Source organism: Mustela nigripes, chromosome 14, assembly GCF_022355385.1.
Source record: "Mustela nigripes isolate SB6536 chromosome 14, MUSNIG.SB6536, whole genome shotgun sequence".
Taxonomy (NCBI): domain Eukaryota; kingdom Metazoa; phylum Chordata; class Mammalia; order Carnivora; family Mustelidae; genus Mustela; species Mustela nigripes.
Window position 1 is genome coordinate 3,793,414 of NC_081570.1, and position 23,519 is coordinate 3,816,932.

General features: G+C 56.6%; 2 protein-coding genes across 9 annotated transcripts; one reads left to right on the forward strand and one right to left on the reverse strand.

Annotated features, from left to right (window-relative positions):
- Positions 1–993: 993 nt before the first annotated feature.
- RNF207 (ring finger protein 207) lies at positions 994–14,392 on the forward strand. Of its 8 annotated transcripts, none has more exons than XM_059377290.1 (18): positions 994–2,180; positions 2,815–2,947; positions 4,061–4,205; positions 4,318–4,399; positions 4,474–4,549; positions 4,630–4,755; positions 5,147–5,193; positions 5,440–5,512; positions 5,601–5,669; positions 6,284–6,352; positions 6,436–6,533; positions 7,138–7,324; positions 7,469–7,654; positions 7,970–8,021; positions 8,330–8,447; positions 12,171–12,251; positions 12,967–13,077; positions 13,788–14,392. In XM_059377290.1, exons 1-18 carry the CDS (start codon positions 1,990–1,992, stop codon positions 13,894–13,896), a joined length of 1,953 nt encoding a protein of 650 aa, XP_059233273.1. In that variant the 5' UTR covers positions 994–1,989; the 3' UTR covers positions 13,897–14,392. The 8 variants fall into 8 exon arrangements, with proteins under 8 accessions (XP_059233273.1, XP_059233278.1, XP_059233277.1 ...); XM_059377295.1 differs by lacking the exon at positions 12,967–13,077 and adding an exon at positions 9,540–9,651 and having other exon boundaries at positions 13,788–13,864; XM_059377294.1 differs by lacking the exon at positions 13,788–14,392 and adding an exon at positions 9,540–9,651 and having other exon boundaries at positions 12,967–13,050.
- Positions 14,393–16,582: 2,190 nt separating this feature from the next.
- Positions 16,583–23,478, reverse strand: ICMT (isoprenylcysteine carboxyl methyltransferase). Its single transcript, XM_059377301.1, has 5 exons — positions 23,145–23,478; positions 22,206–22,294; positions 21,150–21,319; positions 20,162–20,379; positions 16,583–17,690 (listed from the first exon to the last, which is right to left on the reverse strand). The coding sequence occupies exons 1-5, from the start codon at positions 23,337–23,339 to the stop codon at positions 17,508–17,510; spliced, it is 855 nt and encodes a 284-aa protein (XP_059233284.1). The 5' UTR covers positions 23,340–23,478; the 3' UTR covers positions 16,583–17,507.
- Positions 23,479–23,519: the final 41 nt, after the last annotated feature.

A 23,519-nucleotide genomic window follows, 5' to 3' on the forward strand; every position in this document is an offset into this window, starting at 1 on the left:
TGGTGATTTTCTTTGGAGCGTTTGATACAGTCTGTCATTACCGTACTTGTCGATTTGTATACTTGGGTAACCTTGGCTGCTGTGTTCCCTCCCATGGGTATGGCCTATGGGTCTGCTCCGTTAACAGATGAAGAGGGATTCCTGGGTGGCTCAGTGGGTTAAAGCCTCTGTTTTTGGCTCTGGTCGTGGTTCTGGGGTCCTGGGATCGAGCCCTGCATCAGACTCTCTGCTTAGCGGGGAGCCTGCTTCCTTCTCTTTCTCTCTGCCTGCTTGTGATCTCTGTCAAATAAATAAATAAAATTTTAAAAAAAAAACGTAACAGATGAAGACGGGAATGGACGGATTTGATAAGCCCATGTATCAAGAACAAACATCCATCTCCTACTGCCCCTGCAGAGGGAAACTACTGCATAATTTATTTATAAAGCCCCATTCAGTTTTGTATGCCAGCTCTACCGCTTCCTAGGGTAACATTTTCTACTTTCTAAGGCTGTTGTCAAGATTAGGTGAATTAATACAAGTAAAAGAACTTTGGATAGTACATTGGCCCACAACATTAGCCATTGTTACGGTTATTGGGTTATTGCTGCTTGGAGCACAAATGGAACCCAGGTAGGGAAGAACCTTAAGAGATCCGGTGGTTTACCCCTAGAATTCACTCCCTTTCTTCTGCTGTCAAACTCCTACTCATCCTTCAAAACCCAGCTTGAATATTAATTCCTAGCTTATCCTAATTGATCAGTAACACTTTATGGGACGCCTTCTGTAGGTCGGGCTCTGGGTTTGACCCTGAATTCAAGAGAGGCAGAGACAGAGACTACTTATCCCAGAACTCAGAATAACACGTGCAGAGAAGCTGGATAATGGCCCAAAGATGGAAGGCACTCTACAAAAGAGCGCCGGGTTAAACAAGCACTGGCCAGGCCAAGAACGGCAGAGGGAGCCCTGCCGGAAGGGCTCAGAACCTCTTCTCCCTCCAAGCCCAGCCCTTCTTGTTGAGAACTGGGGGTGGGGACCCTAATTATTTGGAAGCCCAGCAGGCGCATTTCACGTCATTAAACTCGCGGGCATCACCGAGAGGCCGGCCCTGTGTCACCCGAGCTCTGAGGCTCTGAAAGGTCGGTGACTTGGCCGCTTTGAGACCCCAACCCGCCAGAGACAGGCCTGGGATTGCAGCCCCCTCCCCGCGCGCTCTCTCCAGCACCCGGCTGTCTGCCGAGAGGCGGCCGCTGCTCTCTGGCGCCCCCAACCGGCCGTGGAAGAAATGGGGACCCGCAGACCCGCTCGCGTCCCGGCCCCAGCACGCAGGGAGAGAGCGGAGCTAGCCAGGGGGCCGCCAGAGTCAGGGTCCTCGGGCCGCGCCCTGCGCAGTGCTCCTGCGGCTCCAGGCTCCGGGCTCGGTCACCCCAGGCGGGAGCCAGTCAGCCTCGGACCCTCGCCCCACGCGGTCCTTTCCAGCCTCGGTGTTCCCGCCTCTGCCCTCGGGGCGACGCGCGGAGTGGCTGCAGCCGGAGCCCGTCGTCGCGGTGCAGGGACCGGCCTGGGAAGGGTGGACGGGAGAGCCGCGCCCGAGTAATGCTGCGGCCCAGCGAGGAAGGGGTGTCGCCTGCAGGTCACCCAGAGGACACCGGGAGGGGAATTCCTGGGGTGGGAGTGAGGCGAGGTGGGTAAAGTGGAAGCAGGGGAGGCTAGACCTTGGGTAGGACGCACTGCGGCCTGACCTTCCAGGGCCGCCAACGGAGTGCGGGAGAAGAGGGGACCGCGCACAGGACCCCTCCGCACGCCTCCAGCCGGTTCCCCCTGCTCCCAGCGCTCCCAACCCCAGCGCTCCACGACCGCTGGACGCCCCGTCGGGTCCGGGTCTGGTAGAGAGGAAGGAGCCGCGCGGAGGCCGAGGGGGACGCGGGGGCTGGCGGGGACTGGCGCGGGGTCCGCGGCCGGGTCCCCGCACCGGGCACGTCCCGCCGCCTTCCGGAGCTCTCCCAGAAGATGTCGGGAGCTATCTTCACGCCCCTGGAGGGCCTGGGTGCGCTGGACGCGGCGAGCGGCCACCCGCTGGTGTGCCCGCTGTGCCACGCACAGTTCGAGCGACCCTGCCTGTTGGACTGCTTCCACGACTTTTGCACCGGCTGCCTGCGCGGTCGCGCCACGGATGGCCGCCTCGCCTGCCCGCTGTGCCAGTGAGTGCCTGGAAGCCCTAACAGCACACACACACACCCGGGCCACCGCCAGGGGATCGGCTCCTTGTGGGAGGGGAACTAGGTGTAGGGAAGGCTAGGCCCCGGCTCTGCGCTGCTCCCAGCCCGCACCTCTCCGCACTGCAGTGCGTAGGCTCCCGCCCATTTTACAGAGCAGGTTAATGAGGCTGGGAGGGACCGCCGGAGGCCTTCCATAGAAAGTCTGGAGGCAAGAGTGAGCCTAGAACATAGGTCATGTCGCTGCACAGTGCTGCTGCGCAGTTCAGGATCTCAGCGCAGCGGTCATAACATTCCCAGAAATCGACTTTGGAGATCAATTGAGTCTTACGCCAACAGAAGCAGGTTATGTTGCCCCGAGTTGCAAGTGGCGTCCCTGATGAGGGGGAGGTTTCCACCCTTGACACCCCAGGCTGCACCAACCCCAGGGACCCCCAGGATTCACCCAGGAGGAGGCAGGAGGAGGGACAGGGTCAGAGTGAGCACTGGGAGAGAGATTTATCGCAGATGCCAAGTCCTATTTTTAGTTCCAGCCTGGAATGTGGGGGGCAGGAATGGAGGTAGGGAGCTGCCAGGAAGGGGAAGGGGCATTTGGATCGTGGCTGCAGCTTCTCCGCAGACACCAGACGGTGGTGAAGGGCCCCAGCGGGCTCCCTCCGGTGGATCGGCTGCTGCAGTTCCTGGTGGACAGCTCGGGGGATGGCTCGGAGGCCGTGCATTGTGCCAACTGTGACCTGGAGTGCAACAAGCAGGCAGGGAGAGCTGGGGGTGGGCTGGGACGGAGGGTGCCAGGTCTGACGGTCCTGAGCTCCCAGTGTGCACCCAACATGTCCTTAGACCATTATCCATTTGGATTCTCCAAAATCTAAGACACCCTGAACCCCAAATGTGGGGCCCCCTTTTACAGGTGGGGAGACAGGTCCAGAGTAAGTGACTTGAAGCACTAGCAGATAGTGGCGGAGGTTAAAGTCATTTGATGTGGGGAGAGCTCACTGGACCCCAACTAAGGTGGAGTTGTGACCTCCAGGAAGGGCTGTCGGGTGCCCAGGCTTGGGTCTGCCCTTAAGGGCCCACTGCTCCCTGGGGAGCTGTCCGAAGCTACCTACTGCCCAAGGGGAAGTGAGGACAACATGCTGTGGGAGGGGTATTCCTGTCCCCCCCCCCAACCCCAGGCTATGAAAGACCAAGGAGCAGAAGGTAGGCTTCAGGCTGGGCTGTGAAAGGCACATGGGACTCTTGACCTGTGAAAGCTGCATGTTGGGGGGAGGGTACCCCAAGTCCTAGGAGGACAGCCCTGCAGGAGCAAAAGCTCGGGGTGTGCTAGGCAAGTGCTGGGACAGGTGAGTTCCATCACAGAGAGATGACCAGCAGGAGATTAGGAGCTGGAGGTAGGGAGAGCAGGGGAGATAATGGCCTTGGATGCTAAAGTAAGGATTTGGGGTTCTGTGCTTTCATAGCCATTGCTGGGGTCAAAGCCAGAGCTGCAGCCTGGGACCTGGACTCTCAGCCCTGGCTCTGGCCCAGGGCAGGGGAACCAATAGGCTCTCATTCCCTTCCTTCTTCAGGCCACCTTGTGACTCCAGATGGCCAGGGTGGGCACTGCCATTTGGCTACTATTGAGGGCACCAGGGAGGGCTCAAGCTGGAAATTTTGCTGTAGGTAACACGTTTCTGCCGTGCCCCACCCCACTTCAGGTTCTGTTCTCATCCATGAACTAGGTGTGTTAGAGCGTCAGGATCCCACAAAAAGGATGCCCGGAGCCACCTGCCTCCCCCACGCGGAGACTGACTTGCTCAGTGACAGGTGCGGGCTCAGGCTCCCCAGCGGGTGGGCGGGCTGAGGCTGCGCTGATCCTCCCTCCTTAGGATGCAGAGACCACATACTTCTGCAACACGTGTGGGCAGCCGCTGTGCGCGCGCTGCCGCGACGAAACGCACCGGGCACGCATGTTCGCGCACCACGACATCGTGGCTCTGGGCGAGCGCAGCCGCGACGTGCTCCAGAAGTGCAGTGAGTGCGGCGCACCGGGCAGGGGCCCGTGTGTCGGGGGCCGGTGGCCGGGATGGCCGGAGCCGGACGGGGGCGGGCCTGCCCGGAGCCCTCACCGCTGCTCCCGCCGCAGCGCTGCACGCCGAGCCCTACATCATGTTCTCCACCGACAAGAAGTCGCTGCTGTGCATCCGCTGCTTCCGGGACATGCAGGGGTGGGTAGAGGGAACAGGAGGTGAGGGGGCTGAAGGGCGGCCTGGAGCGGGGCTCACGATCCCGCTCCCCGCAGGGAGAGCCGAGCGCACTGCGTGGACCTCGAGTCAGCCTACATGCAGGGCTGCGAGCGGCTGGAGCAGGCGGTGCTGGTGAGCGCGGGAGGGCCCGGCACCGGCACCGAGGGCGGGGATGGGCGCCCCCCGCTGGGCTGAGGCCGCCCTGTTCCCAGGCCGTGAAGGCCCTGCAGACGGCCACCCGGGAGGCCATCGAACTGCTGCAGGCCATGGTGGAGGAGGTGCGGCGCAGCGCCGCGGAGGAGGAGGCTGCCATCCATGCCCTCTTCGGCAGCATGCAGGTGAGGGGTGCTGGGGTCCCGTGGGCCCGTGCTGCGCAGCCTCACCAGCCGTGACCCCATGCCCACAGCACCCCACCTTCCGCTACCAGGGAGTTTGAGGTGTAGTGGGGTGGTAGTGGGGTGGCAAGCACGGAGCGGCTTCCAGAAGTTCCTTAGTCACGTGGTCAGGAGAGATCCAGTCCCAGGCTGGTGCTGGGGGGAGGGTTGGGGAGGAAAGGTGTCCCCCAGGAGGTCCCCCGGGGCTCTCAGGCGGCCTGATGCAGGAAGGAAGGGCTAGGAGGCTGGGGAGATGCAGCCCGCCGCTCCAGCTGCGCGTCTGGGGCCGGGCGTGGGTGAGTGCCAGGAGGTGGCCAGCTGAGCAGGCCGAGTCAGAAGCTGCTGTCCCTCCCAGGACAGACTGGCGGAGAAGAAAGCGCTGTTGCTGCAGGCTGTGCAGAGGTGAGTGATGGCAGGGTCTCCGCTCCCTGCCTCTTGGCCTCACTGCTTGGACTGGGTAGACCTGGCCCCACCCTGGGAGCAGGACCTCTGGGTGAGGAGGGCAGGGTGCCCCCGGGTGCAGGAAGTGCTGACAGGGAAGGGTGCACAAAGGTGGTGGGGAGATGCGGCTTCCGGCTTCTGAGGTCCCCACTAGGTGGGGGCGAGCAGCACTCCCCACCAAGAATGGGCTGCCTGTCCCTCCCCCAGCCAATACGAAGAGAAGGACAAAGCCTTCAAGGAGCAGCTCTCCCACCTGGCCACTCTGTTGCCCACCCTGCAGGTGAGGGGAGCTGGGGGTTCAGGGCTGGGCACCCCAGGCCAGAGGCCTCCCTCCCCTGGCCAGGTCCTGAGTAGGGTCCCTCCCGCAGGTTCACCTGGTCATCTGCTCTTCCTTCCTCAGCTTGGCCAGTAAGGCTGAGTTCCTGGACCTGGGCTACGTGAGTCCCCCCAGCTCCCGAGAGAGCTCTCCCCTCCCCACCAGCGGCCCACTCTGCACACCAGACTGCCACCTCGGGGCGTGGCAGCCTGCCCCTGGGCAGCTGCGCCAGGGCTCTCCTGGGCTTACCTTCCCCTCCCCACGCCATCATCAGTGAACCATTTAGCTGAGTCTCTTTTAAAAGGACAGTGAAGGGGCACTGGGTGGCTCAGTGGGTTAAAGCCTCTGCCTTTGGCTCAGGGATGGAGCCCCGCATCGGCTCTCTGCTCAGCGGGGAGCCTGCTTCCTCCTCTCTCTCTGCCTGCCTCTCTGCCTACTTGTGATCTCTGTCTGTCAAATAAATAAATAAATAACATCTTTAAAATATAAGGACAGTGAAGCCTGGAAGGGAGCATGAGCCTCCACTGCCCCAAAGTGTAGTGTGTCTACTGGAGTCCAGTCATCCCCAACTTTCCTGTGGATTTGGGGGCTGGGGTGGTGTGGGGGTTCTGGGACAGTCCCAGGGAGGGCCTGGAGCCCCCAACGCACAGCAGGTCAAATGCCAAAGACAGCCCTGCCTTCCCACTCCTCACCTCCCACCCCTCCCCGGGCCTGAGCACCCCTGTCCTGCTGCAGGAGCTGATGGAGAGGCTGCAGGCCATCGTCACCCGTCCCCAGCACCTCCGGCCAGCGCAGGACAGCAAGGTGCACGGGGCGGAGTGGGCTGGGCTGGGCTGGGGGGACCAGCCAGTACAAAGGCCGCCTCACCACCCGCTCCTGCCGCCCAGATCACTAGCGACCACCACGCGGAGTTTGCGCGCTGCCTGGAGCCGCTGCTGCTGCTGGGCCCGCGGATGGCAACAGGTGCTGGGGCCGGCACCAGCACGTGAGCAGCGGGGTGCGGATGGGGTGGGGGGTCGGCCGAAGTACCCATTGCAGTGGGGTCTGGCGGCTTGCCGCCCTCCCCAGATGCCGAAACCTGGTTAGGGGAGGATGGGGAGGCCCCAGGGCTGTCCCCAGCTGCCACGGCAGCCGCCACCACCCAGGACGCGACACACAGGGACTGAAAGGAAGGGGCAGCTTGAGCTAAAGGCCTGACTTCCAGGTCTTAGCCTGGAGACCCAGCAACACAGGAGGAGTTAGGGGAAATGCCCGAGCTGGACGTATGTGCTAGGGACCCCAGGAACCCAGGGGACACTGGGCATCAGGCCAAATGTCCAAAGTCCCACGTGTGAGTGAACAAAGTTAACCCTGGACCAGCCCTGACGCGTCCTGATGGACTCTTGTCTGTACACAGACACTTCCCTGGGGAGTTTTCAAAATACCATATGCTGATGTCCTAGTACTGGCCCGGGGGGCTTCCTGGGGCTATTTCAGAGCCCCTGGGTGGTTCTGGCGTGCGGTCCAGGGGGAGAGGCTCAGAGCCTGGAGAAGGGGAAGACTCTCTCACTGCCCCCTCCCATCTGCATTCACACTGGCTCTCTCCTCAGGCTAGCAGCGGGCTCAGGCCCCAAGGTGCTGATGGGGCCCAGCTGCCCTTCCCCAGCGGGAAGGATGTTGGGGTCTCTGGTCCGAAAGCCCACGCCGCACCGGTCCATCAGCACCAAGGTGCTGCTGACGGAGGGGGAGGACACGCCGTTCTCAGAGCACTGCCGCCACTATGAGGACTCCTACCGGGTGAGCGGGGGCCAGGGATCTGCGGGCTGGGAAAGGCCCCACCGCTCCCTCTCACCAAAGTGCAGTGGCCAGATCTGGTCCTGGCCTCGAGGGCCCCCGCGGGGAGCACAGCCAGGCAGGTGTTCACTGGGTCTCCCTGCACAGCGCCTGCAGGCAGAGATTCAGAACCTGAAGGACCAGGTCCAAGAGCTGCACCGGGACCTCACCAAGCACCACTCGCTCATCAAGGCGGAGATCATGGGAGACCTCCTGCACAAGTCCCTGCAGGTGGACGCGCAGATTGCCTCCGAGTACGCTTCCCTGCAGGGGATGAGAGCAGTCTTCCAGGAGGTAGCGGACCGTGCCCGCCCCCGCCCGCCCTCCAGCCCCGCACCTGACTTCCCTGCAGCCCCGCCGGTCAGCTTGAACACAGGCTACCCCAAGCTTGAACACAAGCTCTCCGGAAGGGGAGAAAAGGAGGACCTTAGTCTGGCCCATCATGAGGCCCTCGTGTGGCCGGCTCTGGAACTGGGGTCTTTGCTGCCTAGAATCACATGAACTAGCTGGGGGGGCCCTAAGGCCCTGAGTAGCTAGAGGACAGAAATGCCACCAGTGGAAATTAAAGCTCATGGCCAAGGGCAACATCCAACTCACTTTCTCTTTCAGATTTGGGAGGAATCCTACCAGCGGGTGGCTAACGAGCAGGAGATTTACGAAGGTCACAGGCCACTGCTGCTGGGTGCACCCCTTTCCTGGAGCTAACCCACGTGCTGGCAGGCGCAGGAAATCAGCTACCTACTAACCAGATACAAACTCCCATGCTCTTCCCCGTAGCCCTCGACTTTGCCCCACAATTGCTAATGCCCCAGGTCAGGCTTCAGGAAGCAGAATGCCTTCACAAGTCTTACGTTGCCCTTTAATTAAAGAGGCAAGCGCTGAAGTGGTTAGGATACTTAGACGGTATGAGGCTTGACAGTGAGAACCTGAAGACAACAAGACCCAGTGCTCTGGCCTTGGCTCCCACAGCCCAGCTCCATGACCTTCTCCAGCTGAAGCAGGAGAATGCCTACCTGACCACCATCACCAAGCAGATCACGCCCTACATCCGCTCCATTGCCAAGGTGAAAGAGCGGCTGGAGCCCAGGTGAGACCAAGGGGTGTTCACAGGACAGCCAAGACACAAGGATGTGTGTGGGAAAGGTGCCACACATTCAGAAAAGCTCTTTTCGGGAAGTCGGTGGGTCAGGATATGAAGGTTCACTGGGCGTCTGGGCAGACCATGTTCTGAACATCTCCAAAAACACAGAATGAGTGGGCTGCTTTTGAGTTTCTGCTTCGAGGCACAAAATCGCTCCCTCTAGCCCTCAGGAATAGATCAAAGCAAAAGATACTTCTTGAGAGTGTAATGAGGGCCCTCAGCAGATCCCAGCAGCAGGACACGGAGGAGAGAGCAGAACGTTCTGACTACATGTTTAAGCCACATCTGGACAAGGCTGGGCTCTCAGCACTGCACTTGGGCATCAAAAGGTGTTACAATGGCAGAGGGATGTTGGTGGCAGGTCCTCAGTATGCCTGTTTCTTGAGTCACCTGGCCCCAGGGTGGGTTGGTTGCCCTACAGGTCTGGAGCACAACGGTCAGTCAGCCTGACCTCGTCCCCTACCACCTTCTTGGGAACTTCATTCGCCTCACCCCTGTCTTCTATCTGTTTCCTGTATCCCATGTTTCCTCTTTTGTGGTTTGGTGGAGTCTACCCCTCCCCACCATAGTCCTTTGAGCAAGTGTGCACAGGAGGTCTATAATTTGGAGAGCACCAGTCTGAAATGTCTTTATTCTGCCTTCACTCTTGACTGATAGTTTTGCTGGGTATAGAATTCAGATTGAAATTCTAGACTGGGGGGCGCCTGGGTGGCTCAGTAGGTTAAGGCTCTGCCTTCGGCTCAGGTCATATTCTCAGAGTTCTGGGCTCGAGCCCCACTTTGAGCTCTCTGCTCAGCAGGGAGCCTGCTTCCCTCTCTGTCTCTGCCTGCTTCTCATCTCTGTCAAATAAATAAAATCTTTGAAAAAAAAAAAAAAAGAAATTCTAGATTGAAAATTATTCTCCTTTGACAGCATCACTGTATTATTTTCTAACTTCCAAGGCTGTCTTTGAGAAGTTTGATGGCATTCTGATTCTTAATCCTTGTGACAAGAATATTTATTCTCTTTAGAAGCTTGTGGAATTTTCTCTGGTCCCAGGGTTCTGAAACTTCCCACTGGTGAGGGTCTACTTCCGTCCATCAGAAAGAACCCGGTCTTTGCAGTCTGGAAGTTCACCTCCTTCAGTTTTGACACACATCTTTTTGAACCAGTGAGTTGATTTCACGTTTTCTCTTTCTGGAATTCCTATTACTGGATATCGGCTCTTCCAGGCTGGCCCTCTGATTTGCTTTCTCTGGCTTTTCTTCTCTTTGTGTCTCTGCTGTGCCTTCTGTGACATGTCCTTTTTCTCCCAACCCTTGTACTGAGTTCTTCACTTTTGAAGAAAATTTCCACGAGCACTTTTAAAAACTTCATTGTTTTCCAATTCCAAGAGCTCCTGCTTTGTACCCTAGACTTGTCTTTTTTGCAGCCTTCTGTTGTTTCTCAGATGTGTCTTAACCCTCTGAGGCTGATAGTTTACTGTTTCTTTCTTCCTTAAATCTGTTTCCCCCACATGTTGGTTTAGGCTTTCATCTTCCGTGTTAAAGGCTTCTCTCCAGTCGTCTCTGAGCACATGCTCATAGTAGGAGCTGGTGGGCAGGGGCGGACCGGGTAATCGGAGCATGTGGATGGCGCTTCAGAGCTTGGGGTCAGGCCAGGCAGGGCTTTTCTCTGTGTTTTCTGTAGTCTCTTCCCTGGAGGCTGTCCTGTTAAGCATTTGCAGGCACACAGTTCTCACCTGTGTGGTACCCTCCGAGACTGGCCCTTTGGTGGGCTGTGGGAGGGGCAGCTGCTCTGCACTAAGGACCTTGACTGTCACCCCACTCCCTGCTTCTGCGCTGTCCTCTCTGTTGCAGAGGCAAGGGGGCGCGCTCGGGTGTCTCCCGTCTGCTGAGGTTGTTAACCCCTGACCGCATGCCCTCCAGCTTCAAAAATCTGGGTGTTATTCTTTTCTGTTCTCGACCTGGAGAACTTTCTTCCCCTATTGTTTTGGCCCCTTTACTAGAGTTTTAGCAACTTTGAGGAAGAAGGAAAATTAAAGTGTGTGCAACTGTATGTTCACCCAAGCCACAAGTGAGCCTCCTGACTTGGGGACGTCAGACTCGGCACAGCTCTGCACAGTCCTGGTGGCGTCCGGGTCTACCCAGGATGGGCTGCAGCGTCTCCTCAGCGGGCATTCAAAGCCGTTCACTCCACACACTGCACAATTCCATTCATAAAACCTCCGAACCAGACACACCTGCATCAGCAGTTGAGATGCTGATGATCCCCGGGGGCCTCTGGGTGGAGGTGACGTTCTGGGTCCTGCCTACCCAACTTATTCAGGCTATGCACACGTACCAGCCTCGTTCTTATCATTGGTGCACATTTCCTTCTGGGTGCTCTGCTTCAGTGCGAAAATGGCTTCAAGTAATGTGCTCCTGGCTGCCTGGCTTTGTGGGGGAAATGGCGCCTGTGATCCGTTTTGGCAAAGCGCAAGCAGCTCAGGCTAGAGCCTGGCTCCTGGAGGTTCGAAGGGAGGAAGGAGGTTGCCTCCATCCCTTTCCAGGGCCCCATTTTCCAGGTGTCTGGTGCTGCCGCCTCTGCTTCCTCCCTTTGCACTGCGGGCAGCCCCACCCGCCCCGAGCCCGCTCCTGGGGCTGGTTGTCCTCAGGGGCCTCTGGCTGCAGCCCTCGGTCTCTCAGTAGTGCTCACGGCCGTCCTCACCACACTCCTCTCTTTCTTCCGAGGCAGCCCACACCTGTTTCCCTCCTGCCGCTCAGGCTGTCCCTTCTTAGGCTGTCTGGCCACTCTGCCACCTCTGCGCGGTGCCCAAGCGTCAGCTTTCCTCACGGCCCAGTCCTACGGCCTCTCCCCATCCCACACCCTATGCTTAAGTGGCTTCACCCAGTCCCAACTTTAAAATCCCACTGTGACACAGACGACCTTCAAGCCCTCCCCAGCACAAGCCCTTCTGAGCTGCAGACCCCTCTCCAACGGCCCCTTCCTGGGGGTCTCCACTTGGACACATCACAGGTGCCTCAGCTCCCCCAGTGGCAGGACTCCATAACCGTCCCCCCAACCCAGTGAGTGACACCACAGCACCCAGATGCCCCAGTGAGAAGGCCAGGGGCCTTCTGATTCCTTTCCTTTCTTTTCCTCACCTCATTTCCAACAACCCTGAGTCCTGCTGACATGACTGTCTCAGGCCATAGCTGTCCCCATGGCTGCCCCAGGCCAAGCCACCGTCACTGACCATCTCCGGCCCCTCTAGGGTGTTCCATAGCCAGCGGTCTTAAAGCCTAGAGTTCCCATCACTCTGGGCCTGACAGCCCTTTTGGGACCCTCCTTGTCCCCCTCCAACCAGACTAGCCCCTCACCACACTCCAGTCACAATGGCCTTTCAGTTCCCCAGACAAGTCAGACGAGTTCCCCCTTCCCATCCTCTGCCTGGACCGCTCTTGCTTCAGAATGTCCGAGAACCTCTCTCTCCACACGGGTCCCTGCTGCCTGGCCCTGCGGCGCCTTCTTCCCAACCTCCGCGTCTCCTGACCACAACGCAGCTGTCCCGAGAACAGCCCCAGCCCTAGTCAGTATCTGAGGACCAAAACCCTAGGCAGGCCCATGAGTGTCTCGCTCAGTTGGGTTGTCTAGAGAGCTGCAGACAGGCTGCCTTCAAGCCTGCTGGGAGCTGTTTCTCTCCCTCAGGCTTCAGGCACCAGCGGACCCACAGTCGGAGCCCCCACAAAACACGCACGATGACGGCGCCAGTGGAGAGACACAGGCCAGGTAAGGCAGGGCTCTCTAGCCCAAGTGGCGAGCGATTCAATCTCAGAGACAAACGTGGGGCACAGAGACAGGCCCCGGGTTTTCTTTCCCATCTGGCCCAGACTGCTGCTGACCAGCTCCCCGAGCTCAGCAGGGTCTGTTCGTAACACTCGGGGCGGGGGAGTTCAGAGGGCGGATGTGGCCTGCGTTCTAGAATTCTAAGTGGCTGTGGCTGCGGCCTGCGGCACTCCCTCCGCCCAGGGCTGCGCGCCCTGCAGACCGGCCCGCACGCACGCACACCAAGCGCCTTAGAGTCTCTGAAATGAGAAAAAGTGACTCCACGTGAGAGCATCACTGTTCACTGGAGATGGTGTCCGCCGAAATACCTGCCGCAGAAAGAGAATGTGCTGGAAGACACAGGACGGGCCCAGGCTGGTCTTCCAGTATTCTGCTCTCCCTTAAGTGAGCTCGCCATGGGTGGGGCAGAGAACAGGGTAAAAAAAAATCCGAGCGGGCCGAGCTCGCCGGCACAGAGCAGTCTGCCGCTCTGCAGACCAGACACGGGTCTCAACCTTGCTGCCGCCAGGTGTAGCCCAGATGCTCCAGCGGAGCGTCCGTTTGAACCTGTTGTCCCCACAAGGCTCTGAGAAGGCCTGAACCGCACTTGTTCAGGCAACTAAAACTCAGTAACCGTGAGACTCTTTCAGGGGACGATCTGGTTCTGGTTTACCCACAGGTGGTCCCCAAAAGTCTTCCCATTCCGAAAGCCTCGGCCTCCGTGGATGTTAGTGCTGGCTTGGGGGTGGCCAGTAGAACTCACATCAAGTGTCCCTTTAGGAATGACCCGGTGAGTGTCACAGAGAAGAGAGAGAAAACATCAGAACCTAGAGGGAGCGGCCGGACTCTGAGCAGCCCCACAGAAGAGCCTCTGCTGAAGAGGAAAGATGCCCCCAGACCCAGACAGAAGGATGGGGGTGACGTCCCCCTGTGGAGGGAGCGTCCGACTTAGCAAATGGGACCGGCCCGGAGGGGTGGTTTCACAGCCCACACATCAAGACTGGGATATTTGAGAAAAGGCTGTTCCCTTCATGAAACAAAGTCATCACAGAACAGCAGAAAAACCCCAAAACTCTGACAGGCCCTCATTTCAGATTCTTTGGCCTTAACTTAAGCTTCACTCTTCCCGGTGTCTGCACTGCACTGCATGAAGCCCTGGTCCTCTTCAGGAGGCTGGGGACTGGGGATGGCATCCCGGGCCACGTGGAGAAGCCCCTCGCTCCTCGGGCCCCTCCCAGGTGTCTGTGGGCCCAGCGTGCACCACCCCGAACTTGAGATCGTGGGACTCTGGCACAGGGCAGCACCTGCCCTGCCTCAAACAAATTCATTGTCCCTGAGCCACAGCCCCCCACCAGTAAGCTGTGCCCGGGCACAGGCTCAAAAACCGTGGCTCCGGTTTTCTCCTTTCACACAAGGACTGAGCTCACGGAGCAAGACGCGGCTGGCGGTATGTGTGGCAGGAGGCAGTCACAACTTCTGTGCTTTTTCCTGCTTTTCCAGACGATGGTCACTCTCCTGTGTAAAGGATGACCCTGAAGTGACTTTTCTCCAGTGGTTTCCACTCCTGCGTGGTGCCCTTTCTCTGAGACGAAATTTCACCAATGCTTAAGGAGGAAAATCAATCTGGATGACCTAAAATTTCATTTGGGAGATAAAAATGTCCAGTCACATTTTAAGCAGATATCCAATTGTTCAATGGTTTCCAGCAGCAAATGGCTTCCATGTGCCAGGGAGACCAGCACGTCAGTACCTGACAGCATCGCGTCCGTGTCCAGCGCCTCTGCCCCTGCTGTTCTGGGGCACAGACATGCTCCTTCCACAGCCTCACAAACCCCCCGGGGCCTACAGGGCAGGAGGAACTTGTCTTAATGGACTGGCTATAGAGATCAGAATTCAGAACTGAACTGAGTGGGCAAATCACATCTGGTTTCATGCAGCAGGTCCTGGACATTTCTTAGAGGTGACATGATGACATCCCACACAACCACGCTACGGTTTATAGTGAAATCAAGTACAGTTTTATTTAAGAATTGGAAAGAATATTCAGTATCTGTGAAAGAAAATCCAATTTAAAATATTTAAATAAACATTTCTGCATGTAAAAAGAGTAGAATAATTACTCCATTAAATTACTCTCCTAGCTACGGGACGGCTTCCTCTAGAGCAAGCGCTTGGGACCACCGCCCCGATGGCTGGCGCTCCAGGCCCAGGGCAAGGCAGCGAGCTCTCACAGCAGGGCACAGAGCGCAAGCCTCCCCCACCAGCCTCATCAAGCCACTACGGAAGCAAGGTGGCGGTGGGAGATCACAACTATCTAAGGCAGTAAGAAAGTGCAGAGAAGGGACAGTGGTTTACTGTGCCTGTGACGGAGGGACTGCGGCCAGAGTGAGCCTGGGCTACGGCCGACCCTCCTGAGCCTAAGCTAGTAACACGAGTACGCTTTAGGAGTATTTCCCTATCATGTCAATTATTCAGAGTGTTAAATAAATGCAAGGGATTAATAAAGTTTAGTCTCTAGGCTTAAGAAGCAGTTCCTACAGATGACGGCCAGTGGGGTATGCCGCCTTTCGCTTTCAGCCGGGCTCGTGCTACTCACTTCCTCTCCTGTAAGCTGCTATTCTCGGCCCCAGCCTGCAAATCCTCAGAGACGGTTTCATTTCACGCTCCTTCAGAGTAGCTTTGTTCCATGCACTGCCTTTTCTCCGTTTAAGAATCTCCACTTTAAAACCCACAATGGAAAAAGTCAGTCATCTCTTGACAGTTTCTTAATTTGAGGGAACTGGTGACGTGGCCTTTACCCAAAAAGCTTTAGGGAATACCCAAAAAGCCTGTACTTCATTAACCTGATTCTCTGCCGGGTACAATGCCACTGCTAAATTTATAAAGTTAAAAATAATCTGAGAATGTCAGTACTAGATGAAAGTCAATCACCTGCCAAGTCTTCCCCTAAGTAGCTCATCTTCTCTCCCCCAAGTAACTGCTGACTTCTACCCTGGGTGTACAGGTCGGGGTGGAGGGGTGTCTCCCTACTCCCGCCCACGGGACTGCTCTTAAAGCCCAGGCGGTGTAACAGCAGCATCTCACTGCAGAAACACCAGGCCTGCCTCCTGAGCTCAAGGGCCTGGCAGCAAGGTGGGCTTCGCGAACTCCAGCAGGTGGACAAAGCTGAGATCACTTTCTGTCACTAGGGGCTGTCAGGAGCTGTTCTCCATCTATTAAACACAACTTCACAGTGCCCCCCCCCCCAGCCCCGCACCTGGGGGGAATGAATGCTGGGTCCAATCCTGTTAGATGTAGCACAGAACGTTCCGTCAAGAAGGTCGGGATGGCTCTCGACGCCCCAGACACACCCTCCTCCAGTCTGCAGTCCCGAGGAGTGGCGTAGACTTTACTAAGCGTGGTCTGGAGAGCAAGCCAGAATGGATTCGACTCAAGTTCCCAGAGTAAGAGCATGTCGACGTCCCACTGGGGAGTGTTCGTACCAGAGGGACCGGCTGCTGAGAGCTCCAGCAGCGGCCTCGGCCGGCCTGGCTGCAAGGCCCTCTCGAGGGCTGATGGCAGGGTCCACTCACACCAGGAGAGTGGCATCCCAGGAATCAACAAACCCGTAAACCTCTTTGGTATATATAATAACGAAAAAATTAATTAGGCCATGGAATCTAGAAGTCAGTACTACTTCTGAGTTGGTAACACGCTCTTCTGAACACACAGCTCCAGCGTCTGGTGCGGCCGACCGGGTCCGCCTCTGCGCCATCTCGTGCGGTGCAGATTCCATTTAAGCCATCTCTCCTATCTAAGGATCAGAAACGTCTGACGTTGTTCTTCTAAGTTTTCACAACACCCCTATGAGGTAGGTGGTATCGACCCCATTCTACAGATGGGGAGTCTAGGCACAGAAAGGTTAAGTGGCTCCTTGAAGCCGCCGGGCATGGCCGCCGGGCATGGTGTGGCCACCGGGCAGCTCTCGGCTCTCGGTAGCGGCTACTGCCAACTGCAGGAAGGATTTCGTGCTGAGACCAAGGCCCTCTCTTGTCCAGAATTAAACCAGGGTCTTAAAGCTGATGCAGTTAAAGCCAACCACTCTCCCCAAACTTGAAAAACAAAAATACTAATTCTCAGTTGGGATCATTCGTTCTATTTAAGACTTTTGTGAGCTGACTTGCTTGAATTGTATAGTTATATATGCTCGAACAGTCTGTCATGGCATTAGAGTTGGTGGAATTTTGAGAACAGAATATAGAAATCAATAGTTAAGAGATTTCAATGGAAACACAAAAATATAAGCGGTGATGCAGTAAGACTAAAACCCCAAATAAACGGAGAGTAATACTTCCCAATGGTTAACAAGGCCTTACACAGAGCCGGGGTTCAGTTAGCATTTCTTGGATAAAGGAAAAATGTCACATCTTCCAACACGCCTGTCACTGATAACAGCCCCCTCTTGGGAAAAGAGCAGGAGCCAGGACCCCGGGGAAAGCCACAGGGGCCCACAGTCTCCCCGGCTTGGGGTGCCCTTGTTAACACAAAGCCACTCAGCCAAAGCATCCGGAGGTGTCCATGCTGCCTTTCTGCCAAATAAAAGTTGGGGCTTGAAACACTAAGCCCCCTTGAAATTTATACCGCTATTTATAAAAAATAGATATGTAAATACGATTAAATATATTAAGAGCCAAAGTGCCTTATAAAGAATTATCTTTAAAACTGTATAGATGCTCATGCACTAAGCACAGGAATAAGGAGGTCAGGGCTGTGCCGTCTGTGTTGTTCGGTGAAGGATTCTGAATGTATTTCTAACACTAAGCACTGCTGCCCACATACCCCTTCCTGCCAAAGAAGCCTCACTCAGGGATGAGCGAGCCCCCCACTCCCAAGGGGTCCTCGTCACACTAAATGCCTCGTGGGGGATGCTGCGCGGCCTGGGCTGTCACCAGGGCCCTTCTAGGGGGTCAATGTCGAATATTGCTGTTATTTGCTCCTTGTCCATCTTCAATCTGTGTCCTACCTTGATTCAGCCCAAGAACAGATTGCTCTAGGGTGTGGGTCCTTTGGTCCTAAGGCCTTCTGACCACTGGTCTCGAGTGATATTCCAGAAGAGTAATTGGTGACATATAAAATGGTTCAGAAAATCCATTCTGCAGAGCGGCTGACAGGGGGACAGCCATGGCCCAGGCCATGTGCAGTGTGAGGCCTCTGGGTCCGGCCTGGCCCGTTCCAGCTGTGTTATAGCTCGACCTTGACCCCTTTTATAAAAGGCAGCCCTGTGGGCACCCGCTTCTTATACTCCAGGTACTCCTCTCCAAAAAAGTGAATTAACGAGATCTCCTCTTCTTCTGTTCGATCTCGGAAGAATCGCCACACTGTCAGAGCGTAGCCAATGCCACAGATGGGATTACACAGCATCACCTGGCGGAGGACACGAAGGTGATCAGGGTCAGTGTCCTGACACCAAGCACTTCAGCAGCACCTGTTTCTCCTGAATATCCACCCAGGACTTCCTGCCAACAGCCCAAGAGACTCTCAGAATACTACTAGGGTCTTTGAGACCTGAGGCCGTTCACTGAAACCTTACGTAACTCCTTTCACATTAGAGCTAAACAAACACTGAGCACTGTAGTTTTTTTCTAGACACTTTTTGGTGGTTCCTCTTTTTTTTTTTTTTTTAAACATTTTGTTTTTATTTATTTGACAGACACAGATCACAAATAGGCAGAGAGAGGAGGAAGCAAGCTCCCTCCAGAGCAGAAAGCCTGATGTGGAGCTCGATCCTGGGACCCCAGGATCATGACCCGAGCCAAAGGCTGAGGCTTTAACCCACTGAGCCACCAGGCACCCCTTGGTGGTTCCTCTTATATGAGAGAGATCTAAAAATTAAAAGACCACCTTTTCATGGGATGCCTGGGTGGCTCAGTAGATTAAGCGACTGCCTTGGGCTCAGGTCATGATCCCAGGGTCCTGGGACTGAGTCCCACATCAGCTCCCTGCTCAGCGGGGAGTCTGCTTACCCCCCGCCCCCGCCTGTGCTCCCCCTGCTGTGCTCACTCCTGTGCTCTCTGACAAATTAATAAAGTTTAAAAAAAATAAAAATAATTAAAAAATACAAGGCCAACTTTTCAGATTTCAGTCCTCAGGGCAGGGGGCAGCAGCTCCCGACCCCACCCCAGGTGTGAGTTCCTGTGGAGCTCCCAGCCTGCCCCTTCCCGGTCCATGCTCACACACACACACCCCCCTCACAGCTACCTCGCCCCTCCTCCTCGCCCCCTCGCCCTAACCCTATACCGCATACAGTGCTATTGTGAAATCACCAGTCTTCAAACCACTCCCTTGCCCAAACCAAGAAAAGCTGTGCCTTAGTCATTTCCTCCAGCCCCCTTCCCCTGGGCTGTACCCACTTGAACTGCCTGTCACCTCCTTACTCATGTGCTTTTCCCACTTTGAGAACATCTTTCCCCACTGAGACACTGCCAAACAACCCCTCCAGGCCAAGAACATCTCCCCGCTCTCAGGAACTTCTGTGCTGTGTGGGAAACCTACCACCCCACCCCTGCCCACTCTGACAGACCCCCACGGACACATGTGCTCCCCAAGGGGGCAACTTCCACCCAGAAAGCCAGGTACATGCCCTCAACTTCTTATTCCCATCACTGCTTATGGGGTACTTAGCTGTATTTCAAGCCCCAGCGAAGCTCTTTCCAACCAAGTAGCCCTCATAGCAACCCCCTGAGGTGGCACTGCTGTGCTCAATGTGTGAGGGCAGGCAGGCTAAGCGACCGACACGGAAGCCAGGACTGGCCCTGTTGGCGAGCCTGGAGCCTGTGCCCTCACAGCCACCACACCCTGTGGTGGGGTTTCCCAACTGCAGGCCTCAACCTGTTCCTGAGCCCTGAAGCCCATTCATTGCATCATAAATAGAACTACAAATAAGACAAGAAACAGTGTATTTTATACTTAGTAAGTACTATCCTGGGAAAGGCCTGTTCCACTTTTATACACGTGTGTGTACTGGGTGACAGTGTGAAAAGATCTATGGTCACAGAGGGGGGCAAACTTCATTCCTAGAGCACTTCCCTATGTAGGCGGCATTTCTGGCAGATGACGGATTCAACTACCGTCAGCTTGTTCTCAGGGAATAAGACTGCTGATGCAGTGTTAGGTTTCAGAAATGCAAGTATTAAAATAAGTCCTGTGTGCACTGCCCTGCCCCTTCTACACCATTGGGGGTCACCAGAGAGTCCCCAACAGACCATGCATTGCCAGTGGAATGCTTGGGGGCCCCAGACTGGATTTTCCTAAAGAGGTGAGGAGTTCTGAAGCTCTGGTCACATTCTCTGGCCAAGTATTTCTAGGACCAAGAGAACATATTTAAGAGGCAACGGGCAGGAAACAAGGCTTGGTCTGCAACCTTAGACAGAATAAACCTCTGTAGCTCACATTAAGTCTAATCCAGACCTTGGCCTCATCAACAGCAGCTTCTAATGAAATCAGAATCCACTGGAACAGCAGAAGGCTCTCTTTCCCCAAAGCCCCATCTCTGTCCTCACCGAACTGGAGTGCTCCAGATCTAAGTTAAAGAAGCAGGGAATGGGTATAGCACCTAGAATCGTCAGGAGCTTACAAGTTTAGGACACCCAGATTTTAGGTATATAGTAAAAAAATGTTAAGGACTACATCAGTTCTTTTGCATTTTATTTCGTTCTCACTCAAAACACGACAAGGGGCAGATGCACCTGTTTAAAGGAGACCAACAATCTAATAAATCCACTGAAATCCACTGAATTGGACACTTTGAAATGGTGAATTTTATGGTATGTGAGTTATGTCAATTTTTAAAAAGTAAAAGAAATTAAAGGCAGCCACTGTCAATTCTGATACTATACCTGGGTTCCAATACTCCAGTAAAACCACCCAACATAGGAAGGGTGCCGGAACCAAGCGTACACTCCACTTGTCACCAGAGTGTGGGTTTCTGATTTCTCATTCTGCACCACGTGGTTGAAATTGGAGCCAGCTGTGAACATCGCTGCTTTCCTCAGACATTCTCCAAAGACCACCATCAGCAGCCCCATGGCACTGAGCCAGGTGACCTGCTTCAGTTCTGGAGGAGAGACATGGGAGAAACAGGAAGTGAAGACACCGGACGGCGGTGCTCACCCTGTGGATGCTTAAAATTAACCTATTTTTCCAAGGCTAGCAACATTAGGAAACATGCTAGTGGGCAATTCGCATTTGTCATCACATTAAGACTTACTTATAAGCAAAACACATGCCCCTAAGTTGTGCTGTTCATCTGTTTAAAGTGCCAACAACCCACCAGAGCATCTTGGCAAAGACCTGATGGATTCCCCATCCATGTTCCTCTGCCACATGTCCCACTGCTTCCCTGGGGACAAGGAGAGCTAAGGGAAGCAGAGAAGCATCTAATGTCTCCCGCCCTGGCTCTTTACTGAATCCTGGGAACCACATACATTTTACTTAACTGGCTGCGGAAAGTTCAATTTGAGAGCAGGTTTCAGATGTATAGCTTTTTGTTAATAAAATCTTCACAAGAAAAGTCTTAAGTCACAGAAAATGAACAGATGCAAGTCTGACTGTCAAGTCAGAATGACAGCTACCACGGGTTGGCACGTTAGGTAGTGTGGCATGTTACGGCAGGCTTCGGGCAAACGGTCAAGCCGTCCTCCATTCAAAATCCAGCAGTGGAATTCACAGGCTCTGCTTGTCCTCTATAAGGAGCTTAGTGAGGACTGACATCTGGGGAAAATCACTCCGGGAGATTATACCTGAGAGGTAAACCCAAGTCACTGCCCTCAGGCCTGCACAAAACCACCCTTCTCCCTTCTGGAAGAGAAAGCAGGACACACTGACCTGGCCAAAAGATATTTTCTAGTGTGAACTCTATCCAAGAAGAAAGAGCAGCTACTGTGTACTCCAGACTGTGATTCAGGAGAAAGGAATCCAGGGACAGGCTTTTGGGGTTATTGACTGCTGTGACTAAGTACTCCGAAAAATGGAACAGCGACAAGGAGCACATATACCTGTTTAAAAACAAAAAGACAGAGAGGTAAGCTGGGGCAAGGGAATCAAGTCGGCCCTAACTCAAAGTACGAATCTGGGTCTGCAGAACTGTCCCTGGCTTCTACGAGAAGACCCCGTTGCTACCTCTGTGAGAGTGGACAGCAGGCACCGCACGGAACAGGCCTGCTCAGGCTCGCAGAAGGTGAGGTTTTAAAAGGACTACGTGCGGGATGTAAAAGACCAAACGAACACAGGTAGGGAAGGCATTATGGGCCCGTCAGTCTGTTAAAAACGATACTCCACACCCCGTAAAATACGAAGGAGGAGCATAACAAAAACAAAGCAGTGACGTATGCTGACTACAAAAGTTCAACAAAACAAGTCAGTCCAGCAAAGACGGATTAGCTGGCTCCGAGTACTGACGGCAGGAGATAAAGCTTTTTACCTTGAAGCCACTGGTTCATATCCAGGTCAGGGACTAGAAGGCTCAAGGGCCTGAAATCCTAGTGGAGGGGACAATCCTACACTGGCCGTGGGGGAGGCACTAGATGTGACCTAACAGAAATCAGAGATGGAAAAGGCCCGTGAAGAAGAGCCTGAGCCTTGCCCCTTCCTGTCACCGAGGACCTGTACCCTCTGCTGGGAAGGGCTCCTGATATTACCGATGCGGGCACCTGCCGGCCCGGCGCCAGGCAGACCCGTTTCTGCCTGCAACAGAAGCAAGCCGTGGGCACAAGCTCTCGGGGTCCAAGACCTAGGAGTCTAGGTGGGAGGCAGAGGCCTGACAGAATCCTCAACAGCCTCCCGCCACTCAGAGATGAGACGGGGGATGAGGAAACACCACCTCGGGCCGCCCGATCCTCCCACCCTCGCCTCAAAACCATTAGTCCCCCAAGTACTTCTTACCAGCCAAAGTGATTCCAAGAAGAATGGCTGAAACTTAGCAACACGCCGCAGCCGAACACGAAGCCAAGGAAACAAGCTCGGATGGCTATCTGAAAGCGACGCAAAAGCAGCTCAGTCACCTGGTGCTCCCGGAGCGCACATCCCACTTCTGGGGATAGGCAGACCCCGGCAAGCCAGGGCGGCCGTCGTGCTCAGCGACCACACGTGAAGCTGCGAGCGCTGGGCCCAAACGCCGCGGCCGCCGCGGTCCGGCCGTGCGGCCTCTCGGGCCCTCGGGCTTCCTCGCACACCCGACGGGGGTCACCAGAGACCCACCTCTGGGCGCGGCTGTGAGGAGCAGCCGCCCGAAGCGCCCAGGGTAGGAGCCTCCCGGTTGCGGCTGCCGTCGCTAGGATCCCAGCTGCCGCCGCCCAGAGCCGCGGGAAAACCGCAGGAACCCCGATTACCCGCAGGATTCTCCCGAGACCACGCAGCGAGGCGCGGCTCCGAGCCTCTGCGGGCGCCCCTGACCGGACCCTCGGCGGCAGGTAAGTCTCCGCACCTTCAATCACGTCAAAGAGCCGCGGGCGGGCTCCCTCCGCACCCCACGCGCCTCTGGCGCGGCTGCCGAGCAGCGCCAACTGCGATTTCCCACCCACTCCGGCCGAGACGCGGGGCCCGCGCCCCTGGAGCCCCGAGCCTGGCGAGGCTGCGTCCCTCCCGCCGCCTCAACTCGCCGACGAAGAGCACGCCCAGGGGAAGCGGGCCCGTCCCCCGCAGGCCCAGCTCCCGACCCCGACCGGACCGGACCGGACCGAGCCCGCGCGCCGTGCCCAACCCGCCGGGCTCCCGCCCTCACCCCGGCCCCGGCCCGGCCCGGCCCCGGCCCGGCCCGGCCCCGGCCCGCCTCCGCCCGGCCCCGGCCCGCCTCCGCCCGGCCCGCCTCCGCCCGGCCCGCACCTGGTACCGCGGCGGCCGGTAGAGCAGCAGCAGCAGCGCGTTGAGCCCGGCCACGTAGAGCGCCAGCCCGGTGCGGCCCTGCAGGCCGGCGCGCGTCAGCAGCGGCAGCGCGAGCACCGAGGCGCCCAGCAGGAAAGTGGCGAGGCTGAGGCGCGCCTCGGAGCCCGGCGGAGCCCGCGCCGCGCAGCCCGCCATGACGCCGGGCGGCCGACGAGCGGGCGACGGCGACGGCGCCGGCTGTAGCCCGGGGAAACCCGCCCGCCGCGCCTGCGCACTACGCCGCCGACGCCGACGGGGAAGTGCGGCTGCTGGAAGCCGCGCGCCTCCCGCGAGCTCTCGCGATACTACCGCTCCGCGGGCCCGGTCCCCAAGCTT

Bases quoted from the DNA above. Each gene is read 5' to 3' on its own strand.
- RNF207 (XM_059377290.1), top strand. From the start codon at position 1,990: ATGTCGGGAGCTATCTTCACGCCCCTGGAGGGCCTGGGTGCGCTGGAC. The intron at 5,513-5,600 runs GTGAGGGGAGCT...TCCCTCCCGCAG, and splicing joins CTCTGTTGCCCACCCTGCAG to GTTCACCTGGTCATCTGCTC. The intron at 7,325-7,468 runs GTGAGCGGGGGC...CTCCCTGCACAG, and splicing joins ACTATGAGGACTCCTACCGG to CGCCTGCAGGCAGAGATTCA.
- ICMT (XM_059377301.1), bottom strand. From the start codon at position 23,339: ATGGCGGGCTGCGCGGCGCGGGCTCCGCCGGGCTCCGAGGCGCGCCTC. The intron at 22,295-23,144 runs GTGCGGGCCGGG...CGTCGCTTTCAG, and splicing joins ACCGGCCGCCGCGGTACCAG to ATAGCCATCCGAGCTTGTTT. The intron at 20,380-21,149 runs GTCAGTGTGTCC...TCTCTCCTCCAG, and splicing joins AGAAAATATCTTTTGGCCAG to AACTGAAGCAGGTCACCTGG.